At 57.6% G+C, this 25,555-nt stretch overlaps 7 protein-coding genes across 7 annotated transcripts; 4 read left to right on the forward strand and 3 right to left on the reverse strand.

Moving 5' to 3' along the window:
• Positions 1-1,000: 1,000 nt before the first annotated feature.
• B0H64DRAFT_53213 (uncharacterized protein) lies at positions 1,001-6,645 on the forward strand. The gene is made up of 2 exons (XM_062808388.1): positions 1,001-6,136; positions 6,208-6,645. Exons 1-2 carry the CDS (start codon positions 1,251-1,253, stop codon positions 6,329-6,331), a joined length of 5,010 nt encoding a protein of 1,669 aa, XP_062654143.1. The 5' UTR covers positions 1,001-1,250; the 3' UTR covers positions 6,332-6,645.
• Positions 6,646-7,689: 1,044 nt separating this feature from the next.
• B0H64DRAFT_411742 (glycosyl hydrolase family 47-domain-containing protein) lies at positions 7,690-11,330 on the forward strand. Its single transcript, XM_062804874.1, has 2 exons — positions 7,690-10,553; positions 10,642-11,330. The coding sequence occupies exons 1-2, from the start codon at positions 8,032-8,034 to the stop codon at positions 10,946-10,948; spliced, it is 2,829 nt and encodes a 942-aa protein (XP_062654144.1). The 5' UTR covers positions 7,690-8,031; the 3' UTR covers positions 10,949-11,330.
• A 364-nt stretch (positions 11,331-11,694) lies between these two features.
• On the reverse strand, positions 11,695-13,178 carry B0H64DRAFT_53221 (Ca2+ regulator and membrane fusion protein Fig1-domain-containing protein). The gene is made up of 4 exons (XM_062808389.1): positions 12,881-13,178; positions 12,711-12,779; positions 12,327-12,654; positions 11,695-12,265 (listed from the first exon to the last, which is right to left on the reverse strand). The coding sequence occupies exons 1-4, from the start codon at positions 12,909-12,911 to the stop codon at positions 11,893-11,895; spliced, it is 801 nt and encodes a 266-aa protein (XP_062654145.1). The 5' UTR covers positions 12,912-13,178; the 3' UTR covers positions 11,695-11,892.
• A 1,766-nt stretch (positions 13,179-14,944) lies between these two features.
• On the reverse strand, positions 14,945-17,502 carry B0H64DRAFT_446938 (DASH complex subunit Spc34-domain-containing protein; the record flags this gene model as incomplete). Its single annotated transcript, XM_062806962.1, has 2 exons — positions 14,945-15,731; positions 16,187-17,502. 2 exons carry the CDS (start codon positions 17,500-17,502, stop codon positions 14,945-14,947), a joined length of 2,103 nt encoding a protein of 700 aa, XP_062654146.1.
• Positions 17,503-18,617: 1,115 nt separating this feature from the next.
• B0H64DRAFT_53278 (uncharacterized protein) lies at positions 18,618-19,568 on the reverse strand. Its single transcript, XM_062808390.1, has one exon. The coding sequence runs from the start codon at positions 19,259-19,261 to the stop codon at positions 18,764-18,766; it is 498 nt and encodes a 165-aa protein (XP_062654147.1). The 5' UTR covers positions 19,262-19,568; the 3' UTR covers positions 18,618-18,763.
• Positions 19,569-19,875: 307 nt separating this feature from the next.
• B0H64DRAFT_331613 (uncharacterized protein) lies at positions 19,876-20,829 on the forward strand (the record flags this gene model as incomplete). The annotated part of the gene is made up of 1 exon (XM_062801012.1): positions 19,876-20,829. The coding sequence occupies one exon, from the start codon at positions 19,876-19,878 to the stop codon at positions 20,827-20,829; it is 954 nt and encodes a 317-aa protein (XP_062654148.1).
• A 1,500-nt stretch (positions 20,830-22,329) lies between these two features.
• B0H64DRAFT_349974 (transcription initiation factor TFIID subunit A-domain-containing protein) lies at positions 22,330-24,765 on the forward strand (the record flags this gene model as incomplete). The annotated part of the gene is made up of 3 exons (XM_062801418.1): positions 22,330-22,512; positions 22,561-24,141; positions 24,203-24,765. The coding sequence occupies 3 exons, from the start codon at positions 22,330-22,332 to the stop codon at positions 24,458-24,460; spliced, it is 2,022 nt and encodes a 673-aa protein (XP_062654149.1). The 3' UTR covers positions 24,461-24,765.
• Positions 24,766-25,555: the final 790 nt, after the last annotated feature.

The following is a 25,555-nucleotide window of genomic DNA, read 5'->3' on the forward strand; positions in this document are numbered from 1 at the left end:
TCCATGTTGCCACATCAGTTAATCAGCAAAAGTGAGTTGCTCCCCGTCAAGCCCAGGTGTGACAGATGACCTAAAAATTCCTTGAAAAGAACGGCCCAGTTCGACTCGCTCTGTATCGGGAGTGAGATCGCTCGAGGTTCGCTCGTGTTTGGACCAAACGAACACCGGACGGCTGCACCAGAAGCTGCATGGGTTGACTCTCGGCAACCCCACAGTGCCCACCTCTGACCCTGGCACCCTCTGGCCAAAAAAGGCCGAACTCGAAGGGAGGGCAAGAACTCAAGTGAAAAGAACAAATAAAAGGAAATCGAGCAATAGAAGTCAAGTAAAAGAAAGGGTACGTAATATAGGTAAATGAATTAAATCCAGTTTATTTAGACTTGTGGACGGCTTTAGTTCCGTCCCGACGGCCGAGGATTCGAGGTTTCCATGGTGGACATCTGCAGTTGGAGTTCGGCTTTTCTTGCCCATGAGGTGCCTGGATGGGTGGAAGCTTGGACCATGCCGACGCCTGATTGGCCAACTTCCTTCAGGATTGCAGAAGCTGCAGGGCGCAACACAGGCAGCTGCGCTGCCGCCAGACCCTGGACGAGCAAACGACGACAAAGAGCAGCAGCAAAAGAGGAGCGCAACCAGCGAGTGAGCAGGTGGCTTGGGCGAGACACACTTCGGTCGTCTCACCTTCTTTGCAGCAACGCTTGTGCTGCGATCCCATCCATATTCCCCTCAGAATGAGTTTTGGACGATAAAACCGCGACGCCACGCTCAGCGCCCCTTTTCGCTCGAAACCTGATATTTAGGGGTTCCAACGAGATTGTTTGGATACCTCGGGCAGCCTTTCGCCTATCGAAAGCACAGGCGTCGACTGTGCCGCCCGAGAGTGGCGGAGGTCGGCCACTGCCAAACTCGCAAGGTATTATTAACGTTACAAGCGCCGCCGATATCAGCCGCCGGCCGTTGAAACAAATCACAACCCGACCCCATCCATCCCCGAGCAGCACCCGCTGTGGACGGCGTCAACAGCTTCAAAATCCGTATCAATTATCAACCCGATTCTACGCCGCCTTGCCGTCCGCTCTGTTCGCCGTCAAGATTGCTCCGTGCCCGCTTCCCCGCGCTTGCGGAAGGTCTCACCTTCCCCCCACCACACCGTGCCGATCCCCGATCACCGAACGCCCCCGAACGCTTCAACACCACGGGCAGCTTTCCTCTTATTCCAACGAGCTGCGTCGTGAGCGCAGCTGCTAGCCATGTACCAAAATGGCCAGCGAGATGCGACCCGGCCTTTTCAGGTGCCTCCCCCGCCTCCACCCATGTCACCGCCGCCGTCTGTCGGGCTCGGCAACATGATGGCCATCCCCCCTCCACCGCCCCGGTACCCAAGCGCCCCCGCAGCCGGCGGCAATGTTATGCTCCCTCCGCCTCCCGGGCCACCGCCGAACGCTGCCTTCCCGCCGAGTGCTATCCCGCCACCCAGCGCCTTGGGCAATGCACCATGGCACGGAGCTTGGGGTCGCGCCTACGACGGGCGGACAACCTTCAATATCCCACCGCCCCCGCCGGGCGGCGCCGGCGGCGGCTTTTTGCAGGCCTACAACCCCAAGCTGCATGCTCAGGCTGTCGCCGCCGCCAATGCCGCCGCATCATCCGGCCCGACGAGCCTCGCAGTGCCGCCGCCTCCGCCCCCGAGCGAACAGATGAGCGCGACGTATATCCCGCAAGGAGACACTTACGGAGAGGGCGTTGGCATTCCGGGTCTGGGCTTCGCAGATGATGGCATCCACTGGGCACCGCCCGGGCTGGACTCGGCTGCTGCCACGCCGCTGGAGGAGTCGTCAGGCCGGGACAGACTCTATGCTGCCGCTATAGGCCAGAGGGTGCTATCTAATGTTTCCAATGCCAGCACCTTAATATCGTCAGTCCCGCCCGAGCTTGCAGCCCAGTGGCCTCTGGACAGAGTGCTGGCATGGCTGAGGGCCAACAACTTCTCCAGAGACTGGCAAGAAACCTTTCAGCTGCTCAGCATTCACGGGGCCCAGTTTCTGGAGCTCGGAAGCAGCCATGGCGGCCGTGGGAACTTTGGCATGATGCACCAACAAGTGTACCCGCTGCTGGCGGGGGTGTGTCGAAAGAACGGGGGTGCATGGGAACAGCCGCGAGAAAGAGAGGAGGGAAAGAGAATGCGACGACTTATCCGGAGCGTCGTCACGGGGCGACCAGCCGACACCCCCAAAACATCCACCAGCCATTCCCGTAAAGAATCTGCGAGTACCATCGCCGCGCCTAGCGCCGCCGCCGAGTCTGTGGAGTCGCCGAATACCCCGATCAAAGCCCCCGGCCCTGGCTTTAGCAGCAGGAGCTCCGAATCGAACCATAGGAGCCTAATGAAGAATATCGATACCGACATTACCCGTCGGGATAGTCCCAACCTCAGCGAGTCGGGCGAGGCAGGGTCGGTCCGCGGGTCCACACCATTAGGGAGGGACAGCCCGAATGGTAGTCCGGTCCCGCAGTCCGGCCTTCTACCACCATCTTCGACGGCGGGCAACGTCTCGGCATCGCCCCACACCACCGTGTTCGGTCATCGTTCGCGTAACAGCACGGATTCGGTATCCTCCAACGCCGCAATATACGGGTCGGGAGTGCCACCTGATGCAGCAGCCATGTTGAAGAGCGGCATGAACATTGCCGAGGTCGCGAATACGGCCCGCAGCACCGAGGCGCACGGTCGACGGTTTGGTCAGGACGGCAGCCGACCCTCGCCGCAGGATTCGGGAGACAAGAGCGCCGGGTCAGACCCTCCGGGGAGCGCGAAAGGCAACACCTCGTTCCTCTCGCTATTCAGGGGCAAGAAGAAGCCCGATGAGCATGAATCGCCCACCAGCCCGGGGCTCCATGTCAAAATGCACTTGTCAGGATTCCGGCATGGGAACGGGAGCGAGACCTCGCTGGAACGACCGGCCTCAAAACGGTCTGGGGGCGGCCGCGTTTTTATCCTTGCCACCGCTGATTGTTGGAACTATCGCATGCTGGATGTCACTGATGTCGGGTCCGCCTTGGACCTGCGGCAGCTAGTTTGCATCAACCTAGGCCTGCCGGATAGCGAGGGTGCCCAGATCTACCTGACAGAGTTGGGCAAGTTTGAGCATGAGGAGGACCCGCTCGATGATATGAAACTGCTAACCACGAAAAGCCATATGGGGGACGCGGTTGGCTCGCTGAAGTTCTTCGTACGACCGCCCATGCTGCGGAGTGCAAACGCCCAAACACCATCCTCCGGGCATCTGGCTGTGCCCCTGGACGAAGAGGCATACGCTAAGCTCAACGGGCGGCAGCGGTCTAGTTCCTCGCCGCCTACCTCGAGACAGAACACCCTACCAGGCAGAGACCGAGATGAGAAGATGTTAACAGCAGAGGCCATCCAATATAGGACGGAACAAATGCGGAAGCAGGAAGAGTATCTCGCCAAGCGTAAACAATTGATAGATGCGAAGGAGGGTAGCCCGTCTACCGACTCTCCGTTCGGCATCGTGGGCAGAAATGTGGACTTTGACCAGCCGAGGCTATCGCCTTACGAGGACAGGAAGCTTGACACCCTGCTTCCACAACGCAAAGCCCCAGCCCCTCCCGAGGACCCGTCTGCCACGCTGCTGAAGGCGAACTCGCTTAGCAAGAAGCACAGCACACGCTTGTCTCAAGGGAGTGTGGATGGCAGCCGTCCGAAACGCACGTCGTCCGACTTGCGCGAGGAGGCCATGTCCGATAAGCAGAAACGACGACCGGGTATGCCGACTCCCGACGGCGGTATTCACGGCCTGTTAGTGGGCATGGCCGGCCGCATGGCTGGTATTGGGCATCCCGTCGCGGGTGGGCACAGAGGGCTGTCGCCGCACCGGGTGTCGTCGATGCCGGTGACGAACAGCGAAAGCAACGATCGAGGTAAGGGAGCCATGTCAACCGTTGACTTTGGTCAACGTTCACGTTCCGGCTCTGGCGGGGGCAGTCCGAGGACCGGACCCGTCCCAGGGTCACCGGGTTCTACTACCTGGAGCTCCAAGAGTGTGCCATTCCTGGTCCCGGACTACTCGCCGACTCATGACTCTAACAACCGGGCGCCCGCCGGAACGGTCCCGAGCCCTGACCGATCCCACCTTGGAACAGACGCTAAGATTACTCGAGTAGCACGCGCTCCGTCGCCGGGAGATGTTAGTCCCAGCTCCCGCCGACCGAGCCAGACCTTCTCGACTGCCACCAGCCACAAGCGCAAATCGCACGGCCCCGATACCGACTTCCAAGGTAACGACGTCAGGTTCTCGCAGGCCTCAACCGTCCACGAGAGAAACAACAGCAACAACAACAACAATGGTAATAACGGCAACAACAACGCCGATGATGATGATGACTCGGGCGATGACTCGGACGACGGCCTGTTCGCTGTTCCTATCTCGGCCCGCAATAACAATGCTCCTAAGAAGGCGTCAGCATCCGCAGAAGGCGGCGAGTCCGACAACAACGCTAAAAGGCCGAGTCTGCGGGTCAACACCAAGCGCTCGAGGAAGACACTGTCGGTCGCTTTCAAATCACCGCAGTCAGGCGGTGACGGCAAGATGCCGGGCGATGACAACGAGGACGGTACAAGCGGCCAGTCATCCCAGCGGCGCACACCCGGCACGCCAGGCTCCGAAAGCTGGGACTCAGAAGACCGCGAGACCAAACTGGGCAGACGCAAGTCGTTCATCGAGAAGGACGTCTGGGCCAACCGCCCACCTACCGATGCCCTTATCAACAACCTCGAGGATTTCTTCCCCAATGTGGATGTTGACCAGCCGGTCCTCGAGGAAGGAGAGGGCCCTTCGCCCATTGACGAGGCAGACGAGAATCAGTCGGAGCAGGGCTCAGCCAAAGCCTCTTCCATACCACCACTACCCCCATTGCCCGCTGGCCTGTCCTCCGGGCACAACCGAGTTTCATCCATCTACAACGAGAGCGATACCCTGGGATCTGACGAGTCAACGCTCAAAGCGCTTGACTCGCGCCCTGTGTCCATGCAGACGCTGGCGCGGCGTAGCGTGCGCCGGTCTGGGGGCCTGGGCCGCATGAAATCGATCAGAGAAGTCGCTCGGGGCGCTCACGAAGCAAACAAGCGGTACACGCAGACGTCAGGTCCTCTACGCTCGCAGGCGGGCGCGCTGGTGGACAAGAACACCAGCCTGATGCGGCGCAAGAGCACAAAGATGTTCAACGCCAACATCGTACAGATCCGGCCGGAGCGCGGGTCGCTCAACCTGGCCGCGGGTCTCAGCACGATCCCGCAGGACAGCCTGCCGACGCAGGCACAGAGCAGCCGCGACAGCGTCCCCAAGCGGCAGACGACATTCCGCTGGTTCAAGGGCCAGCTGATCGGCAAGGGCACCTTCGGGCGGGTCTACCTCGGTATGAACGCGACGACGGGTGAGTTCTTGGCGGTCAAGGAGGTCGAGGTCAACCCCAAGGCGGCGCAAGGCGACCAGAAGAAGATGCAGGAGCTGGTGGCGGCGCTGGACCGCGAGATCGACACAATGCAGCACCTCGACCACGTCAACATCGTGCAGTACCTCGGCTGCGAGCGCAAGGAGCGGAGCATCTCCATCTTTTTGGAATACATTTCCGGTGGCTCCATCGGGTCGTGCCTGCGCAAGCACGGCAAGTTCGAGGAGGCCGTGGTCGCGTCGCTCACGCGGCAGACGCTGTCCGGGCTGGCGTACCTACACAGGGAGGGCATCCTGCACCGCGACCTCAAGGCGGATAACATCCTGCTGGATCTGGACGGCACGTGCAAGATCAGCGATTTCGGCATCAGCAAGAAGACGGACAACATCTACGGCAACGACAAGACCAACTCGATGCAGGGGTCCGTGTTCTGGATGGCGCCCGAGGTGGTGCGGGCGCAGGGCGAGGGGTACAGCGCCAAGGTGGACATCTGGTCGACCGGCTGCGTCGTGCTCGAGATGTTTGCCGGGCGCCGGCCGTGGAGCAAGGACGAGGCGGTCGGGGCCATCTACAAGATTGCCAACGGCGAGACGCCGCCGATTCCGGACGACATCCGCGAGGAGATCAGTCCCATCGCGATCGCTTTCATGCTGGACTGTTTTACTGTGTACGTTTTGTTTTGTTTTTGTTTTCATATTTGGCAAAAAGGGGTGGAATATGAGCTAACATCTCACGCAGGGACCCGACGGACCGCCCAACGGCCGATGTCCTTCTCTCGCAGCACCCATTCTGCGAGCTCGATCCGAACTACAGCTTTTTGGATACGGAGTTGTATGCTAAGATTAGGCCAACATTCAAATGATAGATGGAGGATGGAGGGTGATTAGCTGTAGGCTGTTGTAAGGGGTGTGGAGGGTGAAGGACGAATGAAAGCTGATGCTAGTGCCGGCATTGGCTACGGCTGCGTTTCCGGGGGCGAATGGCTTTTGTTAATGCATGTCTGTCGGTCATGGCAAGCGGTGGGGTTTCTAATGGGGAGATCAGGATCTCATGATTTACATACGTCTTCAGCTGAAAGATATAAAAAGATAGTTACAACTCACGACATACCATGAGAAACAAATATCGTGTCGACAGCACTCTATCGGCAAAAACGGAAATCAATCTGTTGATCTGTCCTCAGTCCGGTGCCGACGGGAAGTGTGGTCATGCATCTAGTGGTCCATCCCATCCCGTCGCTGTGGATTGACCCCAGCGCCCGGGTCTCGGCACATGCAATCCTGAAAATCCCCCGAACCAGGGTCGCCCCCTTGGCCCACAGGTCCCCCTGGCGTGCCTGGTTCAGGGCAGACAGGGCTTCAGATCGTCGGTTCCACTTCCGGGCATCAACCGAATTGCTGCTCGTGTTCGAGACCTTGCAGAGTCGCACGCGACACATCTCTCTCTCCACAGTACATACTTTGGGAGACAAAGGGTTGTACAAAACGAGCCACTACTCTTAACCTCATGGACAAGGAGGCGATGGTGGTCTCAATTTGCGCGGTTTATAAACTTCGTAGATACATACATCACTTTACAATTCGAGTCATGCGTTGTTTGACCGGATGGCCCCTTCCCCATACCACCTTACCCTTCAGGGTCTTCACTCACGGACTGAATGTACCCCGCGACAACCGACCTGCGGGGTCCCAATCCGGGGACACTGCTTTGAGTCCGCGATGTTTGTCCTTCTTGGGCTATCCCATCTCCCGATATACTATGGAAGGTAGTATGGGGTTAATATCGAAGCCAGATTATGAAAAAGTCTTTTATCAGGTTACTCAAGCTAATCTTGTGAGAGAGACAGGGCGAGACAGTACAGATTACACCTTGGCAAGCCAGTAGTTAGGTAACTATTCCGTATCCCGTCACTCCCGAGTGTCGAGTAGGGCGAGCTGTTCCCTTTCCTTGTCCGCCACTGCCGTGCCTCGAGAAATGACGGTTACCTGTTGGATCAGGACGTGAGGACGCCTTCCCGCAAGTTGACAAGCCGACATTGACAACTGTCGCTCGCTCTCCTGCATCCGTGCCAAGACTTGATTCCCACCACTCCAACCAACATGAGGTGGGATGTGGGACAGACGGCACAGATCGTCTTGGCGCGGATCCATTAAGCCATGTCTTCTTGCCCCCGGCGGTCCTTTTTCCCCCCCCCGGCTTGGCTATTTTTGCAGTTGCCATTGCTTCCGTCCGTCCTCCCTTGTTGAGCGTTAGTAGTACTTCGTAGCTTGGTTGGTTGTGCTTTGCTTGCTTCGGTTTTGGTCTTTTTTTTCAGTTTTTTTTTTTTTTTGCTCTCCATGTTGTGTTGATCTTTTTGAGCGCTGTCGCAGCAATCTCCAGCGTCCTGTTTTCCTGCGAAAACGCCGATCAACAGCACCCCAGCCATGCCAGTCGAGAGCTAGCCGTGGTCAAGGTTGAGAACGATACCTTGATACCCCTCGATACTTCGACACCAACCCCCCAACCTACACGAGAGCTCCTCCCGGGCATTGGCTCCCCGCGACCAAGCCAACCGCCGCCAACATGCTCCGCCTCAGACGATACCGCGTGCTGCTGGTCTGCGCCTTTGTCATTACCGTGCTGCTCTACCACGTCTCCAAGAATTCACAATGGGATCACTCGAGGGAGATATGGCACGGCAAGACGGGTACCAATACACAGACAGGACCAGACTCCCCGCCCGTGCCGGAACCAGAACACGACCACGATCACGACCACGATCATGACCACGACTATGACCACGACCGCGATCACGACCATAGCCACGACCGTGACCCTGACGGGCCGCAAAAACCGCAGCACAACCCCCCTCCGGTCCCACCCCTTTTGCCGGACCCGGAACCCACCATCAAGATTCATCAACTCAAGACGGCCGACGGGGAGAAAGGGGGCTACGGCCTGCCCACCAAGGCGGCGACTGTGCCGGATAGGGAACCGCCGTCTAACCACGACGGGTACCAGAAGCAAAACGAGGACGCTGGAATACAGGAGCCCGAACCTACTGCTACCTCTACAGTCATCCACTGGAAGAAGCCTAAGGAGTGGTTCCCCGTGCCCGAGGAATCAATCATACCGCTTCCCACCGGCAAGCCCAAGTCTATTCCCCAGGTGCAGTTCGCTTTTGCCGAAGAATCGCCCGCCGCCAAGGAGCAGCGTCATGAGCGTCTGGCCAAGATCAAGGCCGAGGCCGAGCACGCCTGGTCTGGCTACAAGAAGTACGCCTGGACCCACGACGAGCTCACCCCCGTTACCAAAAAGTCCAAGGACCCCTTCTGTGGCTGGGCTGCAACCCTGGTCGACTCGTTGGACACACTCTGGATCATGGGCATGAAGGATGAGTTCGACGAGGCCGTGGAGGCCGTCGGGGACATCGACTTCACCACGACGCCCTACCGGAGTGATATACCCGTCTTTGAAACCATCATCCGGTACCTAGGCGGTATGGTTGGTGCCTACGATTTGACCGGCAAAGACGCCAAATACAGCATCCTGTTGGACAAGGCTGTTGAACTTGCCGAGATTCTTATGGGCGTCTTCGACACGCCGAATCGCCTGCCCATCCTTTACTACCACTGGAAGCCCTCTTACAACGAGGCCCCGAAACGGGCATCCGTTAACTCCGGTGTGGCCGAACTCGGTTCTATGAGCTTGGAATTCACCCGCCTAGCTCAGCTCACCGGTCAACACAAGTATTATGACGCGATCGCCCGCGTCATGAACGCCTTCGAGGACCTCCAAAACCGCGAGCACGCCACCGCCATCCCCGGCGTTTTCCCCGAGCACCTAGATGCTTCTGGCTGCAACAAGAGTGCCCCCTTGCCGCCTAAAGTGGAGAGCAGCAGTAAGCCCGCGCAGGGACAGGCCGACAATGATGATTTGCGGCGCGCCCCTGAGGGAGGATACGAAGTCCGGAATGCAGGGGACCCTACAGACACAGACGCCGAGGTCGACACAGGGTTCCACCCTGGACCGCAAAAGCGAGATGCTTCTTCCAATAGCTATCTGGCCTCGTCCGATCCAAACGGACTGCCCGACGGCTGGGAGTGTGTCCCTCAGGAACTAGTGGGCTCGGGCCGGGGAGGAAGCGGCTCGTACAGCATGGGCGGCAGCCAGGACTCAACGTACGAGTACTTCCCCAAGCAGTACCTCATGTTGGGCGGACTCGAGAACAAGTACCGCACTATGCACGAGAAGACCGTCGATGGTGTGAACGAACACCTTCTTTTCCGTCCCATGGCGGAGGGCGACCCGGACATCCTCTTCTCCGCCAAGGGGTACACCCCGGACGGCACCATCGAGAAGATGAGCTACGAGTGGGAGGTCACGCACTTGACCTGCTTCCTGGGCGGTATGTTTGGCCTTGGTGGCAAGATTTTTGACCGTCCCGAGGATGTCGAGATCGGAAAGAAGCTCGCGGACGGCTGTGTTTGGGCATACGAGTCCATGCCCGCTGGTGTCATGCCCGAGTACGCGAATCTCTTCCCGTGCAAAGATCGGAACGACTGTCACTATGACCAGGCCGCGTGGCATGCCGCTCTAGATACCATGGCCGGGTCGCGCGAGACGCAGATGGCCGAGTATTATGTCAAGCTGGCCGAGTGGAAGGAGGAAGTGGAAGAACTCAAGAAGGAGCACGCGCTGCGGGAACACGCTGAGGAGCGGAAGCGCCAGGCGGACGCCCAGATGAAGGTTGCTGCCGAAGCGGCCCGGACGAAGCTCCCGGAGCAATCCGAGGGCTCTGTGTCCGAATTGGAAGAGAAAGACACAGTAGCAGCATCAAATCCCCAGAAGCGGGATACCCTGGAGGACCGCGAGGTCTCCTCCGATGCCACTTCCACCGAGGAGAAGGCCAAGAAGCTGCAGAGTAGCCTTGGCCCCAGCTCCAGCGGCGAAGATGCTTCGGACCAAAAGCCCATAAACGAGCTCGTCCTACCACCCGCGCCGAGCAAGCCAGCCACACACCAGGAATACGTCGAGGAGCGCATCAAGAACGAGCACATCCCGTCTGGCTTCGTCAACGTCAGGGATGGGCGGTACATTCTCAGGTAAGCCCAGCCTCTATCAGATCCCTTCCCCCCCCCCCCCCCCCCCCGACGATCCGCAATAACTAACCCCCCCCCGCTACACAACCAGACCAGAAGCGATCGAGTCCGTCTGGTACATGTACCGCATCACGGGCGACCCGTCGTGGCAGGAGAAAGGGTGGCGCATGTTCGAGGCCGTCGTGCGCGCCACCCGCACCGAGGCCGGCCACAGCGCCATCCGCGACGTCACCGCCAAGGAGCCCGGCGACCCGGCCCACATGGAGGACAGCATGGAGAGCTTCTGGCTCGCCGAGACCCTCAAGTACTTCTACCTGCTCTTCGAGACCCCCGACGTCCTGTCCCTGGATGAGTGGGTGCTCAATACCGAGGCGCATCCTTTCCGCCGGCCGACGTGATGGTTGCTTCGTTGGCTGTTGGGTGGTTGGTATTGGGTTTTGGGTCTCTCTTTTTGGATGTCAACGGGATTGGATTGGGTGGGTTGGGAAAGGGTCTATTTATTTATTTATTTCGGAATGGAGAGAGCATGGTTCCTTTTCGCCGGAGACACATATTTGCATAGGAGGGACGCGAGTGTTCACAAGTATCATGGCTTTGGCACGGCGAACGACGGCGTTGTTGGGTTGGTTTGTTTAGGGGCCGCCGACGGTTATACCCGCAAGTATATACGGGAGTGGTTTATATTGGCATCAGTTGTGAGTTCGAAGAGTATCATTGCCTGCTACTAATCCGAAACATGGGGTTCAATTACATTCTGGGACACATGTACTAATGACAACATATTCCAAGCCAAAACTCCAAGTCCATTTATGCTTGCTTCTCGCTATATACCGACACCGCGACAACAAGGTCTTCCATACAAGGCCCGTGTGTACCTTTGTCGAGAAACCATCCACACGGCCACACAGCCAGATATCCCCATCCAATGCCTGCTTCCATCCCCCCATTATATGCACACATCGCGGAAGGGGGTGAGGGGAAAAAATAAACCACAAAAAACGACATATCCCGTAATAGCAAATCTGTCCACCCAAATCGTGACGCGGCCGTGACGGCGACCGTCGCCGTGAGTTTGACCGCAACCCCGGCAAAGATGACAGCTTATCCACCCCAGTGTCATACCGCCGTTCCCACGATCCATCATCATCCACCCAGTCGTGATATATCGGTTGCGCCCCAACTCAATGGCAACCACCCCACGTCGTAGATACCGTACCCCCCCATCGTCCTCATCCAGTCATGCATGCATGTCGCATGGCGTAGGCGTAATCGAAACAACTCAATCTCCATCATCCGTCCTCCCACCTATGGAGCCCCTAATAGAGATCGCAAAAAAGCATCATCAATCCATAATATGCTCCAGCACCTGCATACTCAATATCATGACCAACAATCCGATGGTGACGATAATGAGCAGCGTGAAACTGAACCAGCCCATAACCATAGCGGAGGATCCCACGCCCGAGAGGACGCTCCCGTTGGCTAAGTCTTGGGCGATGATGCTGGCTGCGACTGAGGCGGTGTGTTGCCAGAGGACGGATACGAGGACGAAGATGGAGGCGATGAAGATGATGGCTAGCGCGACCTGGCTGACGGGCCGCGAGGGGAACGGCTTCACCTCGCGCTCGGAGCCCTCGCTGTCCTCCTCTTCGTGCCAGCCGGGGAAGGTGGCGAGCAGGAGCAGGCAGATGAAGGCGAAGATGATGGCGATGATGCTGGGTTTATGGTTAGCGCCGCCGGATTTGAGGGGTTGAGAGGGGAGGGGTTTGGGCTCACAGTAGGTAGGGAAAGACAATCATGTCCTTAAACTGGCTGGCGAGCCAGATGAGGTTGAGAGGATCCTGTTCGAACGACACCTCGTTTGCCAGCGTCGTCGCGTTGTTACTGCATAGCCACGAGCCGCCATCGGGGCTCACGCAAATGCCAAAGAAGCCCACGCGGGCTTGGAGTCGCGCGTCGCCCACGATGTTGGCAATCGCATTATTGACGTTGTAGTCAACCTGTGCTGTGTCGGGCACGGCCGTGTAGCGCTGGTAGTAGAGCGAGAGGAGGAAGATATCGGGGATCAGGGGTGAGGAAGACGAGCACCCGGCAAGGAGAAGCGCTGGAGGGTGGGCGGTCAGTAACGGCGCGATAGGGAAGGATGAACAAGAGACATACACAACAATATTATCGCTACCGCAATCAAGATCATCAACACATGGTGATATCCCAGGAATGGTACCCATCCTATTGAGCGTGTTAGTCCCGAAATGTCTCATCGGTTGCGCGCATTCCGGCGCGCAGCCTGGCCAGGTGGGAATGCGTCGCCCGGGGAAATGTGTACTCACGGTACCACCCTAATTGGAATCTGGTCGCCATATTGGGCCTGTACTTCGTCTACTTTCCGACTGTGTAATGCCGCTCGTAGAACCCGCACCGGTCCTCCGCGAGCTTCGGAGCGACGGCTGGGCTAGATTGCGCCGGCGGCGGCAGCGCTCGTGGTAAGTTGCGATGGCAAGTCGTAGTACCGAAAGGCTGGCTGGCCCTTTGCGACACTGATCCTCCTGCTGCTGCTGCGTTGGAATGCGGCTAGCAACCTCTTCCGTGTCTCGGTTCCTCCCCGTCTCGGTCGGAAGGTCTCGCGTCGGCTCGGCAAGGGCAAGTTGCGACAACGGCGAACCGGGTGATCGGTCGGCTGCTCGAGAGGAACGAGAAGATCTAGACAGAAACGATTAAGGAGAGTGCCGCCGACTGGCGGGTAGTCAAGCTCTCGACAAGCAGACGGTAGACAGTTGGGTAGTGGCTTGGGTGATGGGATGATGGGTGATACCACACCAATTTCCTATGCGCCAGGCTTTGGCTGGCTGTTCTGAACAACTGCGCGACACAAAGCGTTAGGGTCAACGGAATGCAAGAGCGGGAAAGTAAGGAACGTGCGACGCAGAGCATGTGGGAAGGATGGAAGGAGGGGAATGGAATGCGCACTCACCTTGGGAATTCCTCGACAGCTTGATCTGCGCAACGAATGTCGGTGGCTGGAGTGGTTTGTCAAAAAAAGAGAAACTGGAGAAACGGAATGAAGCTGGCGCAGAGATCTAGCCCGCCATCCGATTTTCCAAGAGTGGGCTGCGCAGGTGCGACTGGTCGTATCCCTGATGTGGTTGTCCCAACCACCGACTTTTATTTACTTTCAGCTCGTTGGCCGGGCATTCCCCTCAGGGTAGCGCTGGCAGCGGGTCTTGGCAGGCGGATGAGGGGCGCAGCCAGGTCCCGCCCTGTGCGACAAGCGACCAACTCAATCCATGACGCACGCCTCGCCTAGACCCCGGATCCTTCAAGCTGGGCGCAACGTCCCACCCACCTGCATAGCAACCACCTCACTGCGTGGCTTGAAATGTTGAAATTCCCGCCGACATGTTCCTGATTGCGAACTGGTTTGTTTCAGGTTTCGATTTTTGAAATTTAGGTGCAACAATTCAGACACACGCCTACGAGAGAGCACCTGGCGAAAGACGCCATCAACATCGCCTGTAATCTGGACATACCGTGTGCTTGTAGATTAGGTCCTCCGTTGCCCAGGGCCTTCCTCAAAGTTCCGGCTTACAAGCCTAATTCAATGAATCCGTTGCGCACTGCACAAACGGCATCATCTCAAAAATAGATTCGGTCATGGTTGGCTACTTCTCGACCCCATTCGCGGTTTCCCATGTAAGTCAGCTCTAGGGTATAAGAGGCGCGAGACGCAACTGCAAATAGAATATGTTCCCATTCGCTGTTCTCAGAAGCATTCCTCCCCATTGAGTAGCTGGCTGCGGTTGTCGCAGCTCCTAAGCATTCCAACTTCGACATTTAAATCATGTGGGATATATTGTCCAATCTCAACCTTGCTAGTCCCGGCCGCTAAACTTTCTTGTGAAGCGGGCATCCCACTCGATGCTAACTTGAAGCAGGGTCCGGCTGGTGCTTGTCTACCTAGCCAAAAGCCTCTCCATCTCAACTTTCTTCAAGGGCCACTTGGAAGGGACCTCCGGCATTAGGTCCCTAGCAGCGTCGACCGCCATCGGCGACAAGACCGGCTTGGCTAAGGCCGAGACCAAAGACTGGTTGAATCAGGGGAAGGGTGGCCAGGGGCCGGTTGCGAGGTTAGAGAGGGGCGTAGTAATGGCATTCATGCCACGCCGACTTTCACGATAAAATGGCGGATGCCGGGTGGAGGGCGCCCAGAATAGGGAGGAGTCCCTGGAAGTGTTTGCGCGGGCTAGGAAGTCGTCGTCGGGTGTCAGTAAAGCTCATCCGGAAGTGTGAGCTGCTAACCCTGAACGAACTGACCTTGCCGTCCGTCTCCCAAGCTCACGCGAGACCCAGCCTCGTCGAATCTCCATACTTGACCATAAAGCGCTACGGCCTTTTGTCTAGATGTCGAGCAAACCGCCAAGATCACTGTCAATAGCCTTCAACCGCGCCTGCAACACCCTCTTCTTCTTCTCCAACGCCCTCACCTCCGCCTCCTCCTGCCTCAGATCCTCCTCCGTCATCCCCACCTCGCCCAGCAACCCCTCCTCCCCGTCTCCCCCTCCATCATCCTCATCCTCCTCCCCATCCCCATCCCAAGCCCTCTCCAAATTCACCCTCTCCAACGCGCCCTGCTGCTCCGCCACCTTCCCCTCATAGTACGCCAACGTACCGCTCTGCTGCGCATACTTCTGGCGCTGCGCGGGGATGCGCTCGAGCGCGCCGGGCAGCGGGTACACGGCGCACAGCTTCTCGGCCCCGTGCAGCAGCACCTCGATGTCGACATCACCACCACCACCGCCTTGTCCCTGTCCCTGTCCCTGCCCTTGTCCCTGCCCTTGCCCCTGCCCTTGCCCCCCGCGGCGGGTGATCTGCGCGTGGAGGTCCCCGCCCAGGACGGCCGCCACGGCGGTGTTACGGCGCGCGGTCGGTCCCGTGCGGGTGGAGTTGGGCGGCGGGCCCGTGGTCACCTCGCCGGCGGCGACGTTGAAGACGGTCTGGCGGCGCGAGGAGGGCTTGGGCGGGGCCGGGTCTGGGTTCTGCCGGGTTGTCGTTGGTGCTGGTGGGGGTGGGGGCGGGGCGGGGACGGAGAAGAGGGCGCGCTCGTGGGCTTCGGTGTCGCGGATGAGGGAGGTGATGTCGGGGTTGGAGAGGAGTGCGCTGGTGAAGATTTTGGGGGGTGGGAAGCTATTTGCGTCTTGCGATTAGCATGCGTGTTGTTTTGTTTACTTAGGTAGTATAGGGGGACCCGGTCGGGTACGATGGCTTGGGAGACCTTACGGGAGGCTATCAATACCCTGACATGATATGGAGATTTGCTCCAAATGTGCAGATAAGAATGGCATGATGGCGACTCTAACTAAAAGTTGTCGATGTCGGTCTTGGTTCGAAAGATGATCGTTGCTCTCCGTGGAGGGGAGCATGAGTGCACGTCATTAATTGTCTTGGCATGGAAATTGAAGATCGAGCCCCGCGACCCCACGTGATTGTTTTTAACGACTTGACTATCTGAAAGTTTCCAAGCAACGACATGCCTCGGTCAGTACTCAACCTCACTACGAGGTTGCGCCCCCGGGCAGGCAAAAGAGCGCCATCTCTCTCAAGGCGCGAATAAAAGAATTCCCCTTAATTAGCCTGCGTACTTGTCCAAAATGCCCTCCACAACCCGAATGTTTTCTCTCCAATAGCCATCTTTCTCCTCGGGGGTTAACCCGTCAGGTCTCCATTCCGGTTTCATAAAAAGGCCGAACCTGTACCACTCAAGAAAGACGCGTGTCGCCTGGCTCTGATTGCATCGCTTCCAATCGGGGATGGCGTTCCAGAAAGCGTCCCGGAGCTCGCCCGCGCCATCGTACTCGGCGCCAAATCCATTGGGTGCAGGCTTGCGGAAAAGCATCTCGATGATGCGGTGCAGCGAGGCGTATGGGGCACTAGAAACAAACTCCCAGTCGATGAAGGCTTGGATCTCGGTCGGTGCCTGCTCGGACACGATGACATTGTGTAGGCCCATGTCTGCATGGACGGCTACGATGGGAATGTCTTCCACAACGTCTGGAATGCTCTTGTCGAGGCGGTTTTCGACAAACTCCTCAACGCGGTGTTGGAAACTATCCTTGTACTCTTCGATCCCTTGTTGCTTCTGGAGCCTCACCAGTGACGACCTGATGTAGGCTCGAAGATAGTCCCGGACGGAATGGAAAGGGCCTCCTAGGCCGTGGTGCCGATCCGGCCCGACCTCCAAGGTAGTTCGGCCGGCCTCAGCTGGGCGTGCGATGAGCTCACCAATGAGACGAGGCTTTGGCAACTCAATCTCCCAGCAGGCCTGGAAGGCAAGTCCCATTTTTCGGACGAGAACAAGCTTCTCCTGGTGGGACAACCGTGAGTAAATCGAGGATGCGATGATGCCCGGGACGAACCGAGTGATTTGTCGGCCCATTCCTGCCGCCAGTTGCCGATCCACCTCTCCGGGGATCGGAAACACCTGCGGCAAAGGCAATATCTGCGGGTCGGCCGTCGTGGAAACGAATTCCATGAAAGAGTCCATGGACGCTACCGAGCCATGATGGCGTAGCTGGAGGATATAGGCGATGTCCGGTCTTTCTTGGACTGTGATCTTGTATGAGATGCTTAGCGCTCCATCGGTGAACCTCGTTGACGAGGCAATATGGTAGCCCGTGGCCGCAAGGATTGCTTCCGCGAGCTCTTGCTCGAGGAGCACGACAGGTTTTGGCGGAAGAACTTTTCTTGATTGTCTGTCGAAGGTTATAAGGTATCGATCGATGGGCGCTGGGGGACCCTCGATATCCTCCAGAGCAGCTACCCAAGTGAAAGCGGTCCCTGTTTCTTTGGCCAGCGCATAACCCACACCCTTCCCTTTAGGAGACCCTATTGCACCCGAATACACGAAACTCAGGAGTGCTGTAACCCCCTCATCCTGCGTGGCTAATTCTTTCGTCATGGCTGGGAACAGGGGGTGGGTGTCGTGTTCTAGCAGATGGTGTTGAAGCAGAATGGCGGGATAGCAGCCAAAACGCCGGCTAGGGTTGGCTTTATGTTCTGCGGGTTGGGGTTGAATGACACCAACTTGAACGTCAACGAGCCACGGAATTAGCATGTGGCACTTCGAGACTAACAAAAACCTGAAACCACGTCGTTGACTTGAGGTTCCTTGTAGGGGCAATCTTGTAAACGAACATGATTGACAGTGAGGAACGCAAACAATAACTGAATGTGTCTTCTATTGATTAATCGTACAATCAAACATTCAAAATCATTCTAGAGTGCCCTAGCGGTGAACCCCCTGATGAATACCCGACCTAAGGGATGAGATACCGAGTATGTTTCCGAATATGGAAGAGCCGCTTCGTTAAGTTCCCTGCCTCTATCCACCACCTCTAGTCGACGGCCGTCCATTCCTCGGCGCCGCCTTCGTTATATCCAAATGTCTAGTCTAAAAGATTCGTTTCTTATTTCCTATAAAACCAGTAATACAACCAGTGGGCGTTTAGGAATCACCCCTATCCGGTAGGCACCTAGTTTCTTCAGTCTTCTCCCACTGATCCAAGTTTCTTATTTCCACAAGAATCTCCGATAAAAGAAATCAACTTCTACTTAATCGAGCACTAGCAGTGGTGTGTTATTCCGTATGCTGTCATCTTGAATGTGGCGGTGCACTCGGGAGACACCGCCAAGATACCTCCCTAGGTGTGGCTGGGACAACAGCCCTCTCGTCTGCCGTCTGCCCACGGGGGGCCCCAATGACCACTCCTTCGATGTGTGCACACAAGATCGCATCATTGAACATCGGGATACGAACAGCTCGTGCTGCTTTTGAGACGCATTGGTTGTGGTGTCCAGCCCATTTTTTCGAATAATCGCTTGGTGGAGAGACGACGATTAGAAACACCCAGCCCTTGGGACTGCGCATCTGCGGAATCCCCCCCTTGCAACGAACACCTACCGCGTGTCAGGAGCCATGCAACCTCTTGCTTCTTGGATCCCGCTTCTTCTTCCAGCCATTGGGCATGGTTGCCGCTGAAGCAGATTACTGCAGGAAAAACTCCAGAAATAAGCCAGGCCCCCGACTTTTTCGGTGGCAGCCGGGGCCCTGATTCGTCGTAGCTCATCATGAACATCGGGCCTTTGTGGGACGCCAGAGACTCCGCGCAGGCCCTTCTCTGCTCTGATGCGCACTGCTGATGCGATGGACAACTCAACCATCACCACGATCTGCCCTGGCACAGCATGAAGCTGGTACCCATAAAATCCTCGGGCGCTTTGCGCCGACCGCCGGTTTCGCATCGTGACAGCTTTTGCGTTGAGTCGCTCTCACAGGCTCCGCGATCCATAGCGCGCTCGCTTGCGGCCTTCATCCAGGAAAATTCGGGGGTCTGCTGGAGCATTGCTGCCCAAGCTGCCGCTACGCCTCCGAACGACGCCCGGCCAACACGATTTGACCTCGGAGAGGTCGCTCGCGGTCCCTGTGTTGTCCGGGGCTTGAAAACCCTGCACAAAAGGTATGGGGGAAATAGTAGCCAAACGATAAAAGATGGATCTTCGGTCCGGTGCCCAAGTGCGATCCGGAGTTCTGGAAAATTAGGTAGCCCAGTCTCGGAGCTCGGACGACACAAACCCATCTTTCTAGAATAAAAAAAGAACCAGTTCTCCGCCAAAATACTAACAGATGACAAAAACGGCGCTGGGGAGAGCCACCGCATCTTGGTCCTACCTTAACTTTATCCCGACCTCTGTCACGAGGGCCTAGGTAGTTGGCCACCCCGCTCTCCCGACGAGCCGCCGCCGGCACCCAGGCCCCGGGCAGCCATTCCTTGCGCAGCGACTTCCACTCAGCAGCGCGCGCGCAACGGCGCACATCTGCATCTGAGCCGTGGCATCAGCCAGCGATTCTGCGCAGCATCCTCGCCCCCCAACACGACTCGCGCCCCCCCCCACAATCGCACTCAGTTAGTCGACTCGCCTTTGCTCAGATTTTCCCCTAACGCAATATCGGGAATCAACCTGCGCTGCACGCAACCTGCACCCAGACTCTGCACGACATTATCATGACAACCAACCGAAGCCCCATATCTTCTCCTCGTTGGAGGTTTATTCTTTGGGTGCTGACGCCTTGATCCCGCTTTCTGGACAATCTTTTCTTTCTTTTCTTCTTATTATTTTCTCTCCCTCTTCCCCGCCATTTTATCCCGTCTACCCCACACTCACAAGGGCCCATCGATAAGATCCCGCGGCAGGGTCCCCCAGCGGAACGACGCCATATTTGGGAATCAAAGCCCAACCGAATTCGTCCGGGCTGCAGCACAAGTCGCAGACCATGTGGCCAACGACGACAAATTCGAAAATATCTCAGAACGTGGGGCCGTCGTCACCACCGGAGACACCCAGGACCGCCTCGCCCGTTTTCGGCCGCAAGAGCAGTCCCCGGCCTGGGGAACGGCCGCCACAGATTCATCCGCGTCCAATGGCGCCGCCACTGTCGACCCGACAGGCGGTCAACGGACTCAACTTCGGCCACTCCGCTGCGATTCGCCCCGAACAACTCTCCCCCCGCTCCACTAGCTCATCGTCCGCCCCGTCGTCAGATTCGTCAGACTCAGAGGCTTCGGAACCTCGAAATGCGGCCATCCCCTCGCCTTCGGCGGCTACAGAGCGGCGACCTGCGCCGGCCCCACTCGCGCCGGAGGCAAGGATAGGCCGCATTGTGACACAGGCCGAGTTTACCGAGTTTGTCGTTGAGGAGCTGAGCGACTTTGGCGACAGCGACGACGAGCGGCCTGGAGTGGTCCGGCCCTGCGCCATTGAGTACGCCGAGTCGGACCGAAGCCGCTCTACGTCGCGGACCCGACCAGAGATTGACCAAAGAATGATGTTCAACCTCGGAAACCTCAACTGCAGCGACTCTGACGAGACAGACCTGGACGAGCACGAATACCAGGAATTCCTGATCCAGCGGCGTACAGCAGCACGACACAAACGAATGACATCGGGCAGCATCGGCAAGCGGACCATCAGTGAAAGCATTGGCAGCGATACGGACCGTGAGGATATCCGGTCATTCCTAGGCGCCGAGGAGGCCGGCTCCAGCGCACGCCGCCTACGCCGAAGAGTCGGTGACCGGCGGAGTCTGCAGTTTTCGGACCCTCTGGCGCCTAGAATCGACGAGCTCGACGAGCCGGGCTCGAGCGAGGATGAGATCCTGGTCGGCGAGTCACTCGCGCGGGAGCTTCCTTATTATGAATACGTTAGCATGGAAGTCGATTCTCCATGACGGCGCTAAGCGCTGGGCACCCACTCCATCTCCACATCGCCATTACCGTGGAGACCTGACTGGGGCGACCGGCCTGGCCCGGCATGATCACGATTTCCCTTTTCATCGTCCCTCTACTACCTTTTGATACCGATACCAACAACGCTGACGACGACGATGACGACGATGATGACGTGACGATAAACCAAAACGAATTGCGAGAACGACTATAGCGAACTATCTGGTGCGTGTATGATGGGTGCTGGTGGCATCTTTGGCGGGCGTCTGTTTCATGCCGTGCAATGTAGCTTTATAATGGCGACCCTGGCGATAGAAAGAAGGGAGGGAGCCCAGGTTTAGGGTCGGTTTCCTAGCAGCCGAGCGTTTGCTTCCGCTTTGTCCCGCCAATGGTTCTGTTCTTGTCAAGGTTTTCCTGATAGGCGGGAAGTAAATCTGCGGTTTCCCGGCGGGACGGAACGCCACAGCAGCCGGGGATGCGAGACGGAGTGATTCGTCTCTCATCCATAGCTGGACTCGTGGCCTTTGCATCGTTCATGGCTGATGATACCTCGGGCTGGGGACTCGGTGGCGCTTGGGCAAAGGGTGGTGTGGTTGATATCTCGGAGTGGACAGGTGGACCAATTTCTTGTGCAGCCTGCTCCCGGCACCTCAAAGACGGGATAGACTGTTTTTATAGACGGCGGTTCCATGTTCGGTCAATATATCTGGCACAGGGTGATTCCTTCACGGTGTCTTGCAATGTCGCGATGTATATGTACCTGGTATCCCAAGGCGCCTATCCGTAAGACGGAATTGGGTATTTTCCTAGGCAACCTACCAACGTCATGTGGCATCCATCCACGTTTCTCTTCGGTACCATGAGCCCGAGGGCACAAGGCTGGGAGGCGATGAGGTTGGTGGATGCTGACTGTTGCAAGGCTGACCAATCAGGAAAACCCGCGACGGCTGGGCTCGCCAGATGCCTTCCCCTTGGTTGCGAAAGGAATGGGCCGGTCAACTTCCAAGCAACATTCCGCGCCTGGCCTGACACAGACCTCACGCATTTCCCAAGTTCCCACGCCCCAGCATTTCAAAGCTCTCGCGAATCCCAGGGGATTATCCCACGCTTTCAAAGCTGATGCTTTCAATCTAACGGGCTTTCTGTCCCATTGTACTGGAAATTCGCCATTGACCTGATTGCAAACAAACGCCCCACGCACGCGCGGCGCCTGTGGTAACCCACAGTGACCCAGCCTACCTACCTACCCCCCGAAAGTGTCGAGCATCGAACATCGATCAACTTAGACCCTCTGTGTCCGGATTTGTTACGGCCGGGAACGTTCCCATCACCAAATCGCACGAGAATTCCCAAACCTCAACATCCGTTGGCGCGTCGAAAGCTGAAGTGGCAAAATGAACCCAGCACCAGGACAAGGCCTAGCAGGCCGGGCAAACGCCCCGAATGCCCAGGTCGCGGGTGCACCGAACCGGCAGCAAGTGCCCCCTCTCTATCGACCGGAAATGATGCGGGGTATCAATTTCCTCGGCGAGGACGAGAAAGTTAAGTACGAGAAAGGTCTCGCCGGCCTCTGGAAAGTGCACGACACAGCTGTTCCTGGCTCTACCCAGCAGGAGGACGCAAAGAAGAAAATTGCCGAGTTCGGCCGGATGCTAGTGGCCAAGCTTCACCAGCGCCGTAGCCAGGTTCAGAACCAGCAGCAACAGCAACAGCAACAGCATCAGCAACAACAGCAGCAGCAACAGCAACAGCAACAACAGCACCAGCAACAACAACAGCAGCAACAACAACAGCAACAGCAGCAGCAGCAGCAGCAGCAACGCCCGCCGCAGCCCATCCAGCAACCGGGCCAAGCCCAAGCTACGCCCCACGCGCAACCGCCTCCGACTACCCAAGGCGGCGCCGGACCCTCAGGCAACATGGGCAATCCCGCTTCTCAGCCACCAGCAACCGGGCAGCAAGCGAGGGGCATGCCCGCCCATATCGTCAGCCATCTGAACGACATGCACTTTCAACCCCCGAACGGCGTCCAGGACAAGGCGAAATGGCTGGAGGATATCAAAGGCAAATACGCAAGGGCCTTGTATTCGATGGACAGCGCCCGCAGCACGACGAAGTCCATCGACCAGACACTACATGAGAATCAGTCCATGCCCCCCGAGGAGCGGAAAAAACTAGAAGAACGCAAGGCGCAACTTCAAAAGCAGTACACTGAGGCGATTTCGTTCGCAAACCTCGTGCGGAAACAGTATGGCGGCGGCAACCAGAGGCCGGCGCAGAACGGTGCCGCCGGCCCCAATGCCGCAAATCAAGCGCGCCCGCAAACTGCAGGATCGCAAGGCGTAACCCAGCCTGGCTCGGGATTGAACAACGGGACGCCGGTCGCAGCTCCCGCAAACTCGATGCAAAACTCCACTGCTACTGTCAATGCTGCCATTGAGGCTGCCAAAAAACAGCAGTTAGCCGCCGGTCGCGTGCCAGGTGCGGCGAATGCGCTGCCCACACAGCAAGGACCGCCACCACCACAACACCAGTCACAAACTCCGGCAACACCAGCACAGGCGCAACACTCTCCGGTCACCCAGGCGCCTCCCGCACAACCTGCCACTTCCCAACCGCAACCCCAACAACCCCAACAACTTCAGCATCCAGCCCCACCGATCAAAATAGAACCCGGCACGCAACCCCTTCCTGCACCTCTCAATACGGCTATCGCAGCTGCGACATCTGTGGGTGGAATTCCATCGGCCGGGACACCGACTCAGAATTCTGCGCGCCTGCAGACCCCGCAGTCGGCGACGCCCACGACCGCGAACACCAGCATTCGCCCTCTTACGCACGCGGCTGCCGTAAATCTGGCGTCGCAACGGCCCGGCGCGATCCCAGCGCCCCCCACCACCGGGCCCGGAAGCAACCCGGCGTCGGGTCTCGGCGTCATTGGCGCAGCGCAGCAGCAGCAGCAGCAAGGGCACTCGCACGCTCACCCGCCGCAAGCGCAAACAGCGACGCTGAACTTGCAGCCCAAACTCCCAATCGCTAAAACTCTCCACGAGAAGGCTGCCCAAATGCCGGTTCCCGTCCCCAACATTGGGGGGATTGGCAACAACACCAGCCGCCCAACCTATAGTGGCGGCGGTGGCATCGGAGGTGGCGTTATGAATCAGCCCCCGTTGAACAAGGCGCCTGCCTACCAACTTGAGGGCGAGGGTGAACGCATCCTCAACAAGAAGAAGCTAGACGAGCTCGTGCGTCAGGTCTGCGGTGGAACGGCCGAAGGCCAGGAGGGCAACCTGTTGACTCCCGAAGTGGAGGAGGTGAGTTGGCCTTATCTTTGTACCCAGCAATCGGTGCTTTTTTTACTAACACGCGACCCAGTCTGTCCTCACCATGGCTGATTCCTTCGTCGACAATGTCCTTCACCAGGCATGCCGCAACGCCAAGGAGCGAGGCTCCAAGGTCCTGGAGATCCGCGACATCCAGCTTGTACTGGAGCGTACTTACAACATCCGCATCCCTGGTTACTCAAGCGAGGAGTTGCGGACGGTCCGCAAGGTCCAGCCGAACAGCTCATGGATAAAGAAAATGAGCGCCGTGCAGGCCGCCAAGGTTGTCCCTGGTAAGGGGGATCTGTGACGGGTAATTTGTTTCCCCACAAAGATCATCTGGTTTCCTTTTTTCTTCTTTCTTTACAACCCGGCTTTTACGGGAGTGGAGGTTACGGGGCCGGCGCATGGGACAGGTAACAAGCCTCCGGCTCGGGATATGAGGTTGAGCCGGTATCTCATTTGCACTTGGGGAATATGGCGTATGGACAAGCGGTTCTGAACGAGGAGGATTAAAGCCCTGGAGCGATATCATCGCAGTATGGTTTGCTTGATTCCTTTCAGCTTAGGTTTTTATTTCTACGCGTTTAGAGGGAATAGCACAGCTCATAAAATCTCGGTGTTTGTTGTGAGGTTTTCCACATGTCCTGAGTCCCGAGCCCGTCCTGAAAGTAGTAGTCCTGTTCCGGCACCTCGCTTGACGTCTCTTTTTAGCGCCTCGCCCTTTCGAACAAGGCTTGGCACCGCTTTGGGAAGCCGTTTGTGGTGCGGGAGCGGCGCAGGAACAAGATGGTTTGAGGCTTCGGTATTTTTGGGCACAGACAAGGCTGTGTCGACCCAATCAGCTGCAAGGCGGACAGAACCTCCCGGCGCGTGCCAGTTGGTCATCCCGAGTCTGCTGAGGGCGCCCGATGAGGACTCGTTGAATAAGTTGGGTGGTGTGGCTGTTGTGCGAACGATCAGCAATAGGCAAATACGAATAGCGCTATTGTAAGTTTTATTTAAGAAGAAAGCGGTGACGGCGCGAGATGTTTGTCACCACGGCCGGACAACCTAGAGGTTCTGCAAGGTCCTGGTCGCTGTCCCGCGACCGAGAGTCGAGGGCAATGCGCAGAAAGCGCAAGAAGCTGTGACCCAACAGGCAGCAAATCGACAACGTCACAAAGCATCCAGCCAGCCCAAGTGGGTCATTTGGGGCGAGCCGCACCACTGCCTTCTCCATGCAGGCGCATCGGTTTTGGTGCAGTGCAGCTAAGCAGGTACCGTGGCCCAAGCTTGTACCTGGAATACCCCGCATAATATGTGGAAATATAAGGTACTTTTGCGCAACTCAGTACTTTGACAAGCTTCCACCCAGCACCAGCGGCTTCCCGGGTTGTGTCACGTTTGGCGACTGCCTCCCCAA

The sequence above is a fragment of the Chaetomium fimeti genome (assembly GCF_033439085.1).
Source record: "Chaetomium fimeti strain CBS 168.71 chromosome Unknown B0H64scaffold_12, whole genome shotgun sequence".
Lineage (NCBI taxonomy): Eukaryota > Fungi > Ascomycota > Sordariomycetes > Sordariales > Chaetomiaceae > Chaetomium > Chaetomium fimeti.

Coding starts and splice junctions, on each gene's coding strand:
- B0H64DRAFT_53213 (XM_062808388.1), top strand. CDS start 1,251: ATGTACCAAAATGGCCAGCGAGATGCGACCCGGCCTTTTCAGGTGCCT. Junction 6,137..6,207: donor ATGCTGGACTGTTTTACTGT/GTACGTTTTGTT, acceptor CATCTCACGCAG/GGACCCGACGGACCGCCCAA.
- B0H64DRAFT_53221 (XM_062808389.1), bottom strand. CDS start 12,911: ATGGCGACCAGATTCCAATTAGGGTGGTACC. Junction 12,780..12,880: donor ATTCCAATTAGGGTGGTACC/GTGAGTACACAT, acceptor CACGCTCAATAG/GATGGGTACCATTCCTGGGA. Junction 12,266..12,326: donor ATTGTCTTTCCCTACCTACT/GTGAGCCCAAAC, acceptor CCATAAACCCAG/CATCATCGCCATCATCTTCG.
- B0H64DRAFT_411742 (XM_062804874.1), top strand. CDS start 8,032: ATGCTCCGCCTCAGACGATACCGCGTGCTGCTGGTCTGCGCCTTTGTC. Junction 10,554..10,641: donor GATGGGCGGTACATTCTCAG/GTAAGCCCAGCC, acceptor CTACACAACCAG/ACCAGAAGCGATCGAGTCCG.
- B0H64DRAFT_53278 (XM_062808390.1), bottom strand. CDS start 19,261: ATGCGGTGGCTCTCCCCAGCGCCGTTTTTGTCATCTGTTAGTATTTTG.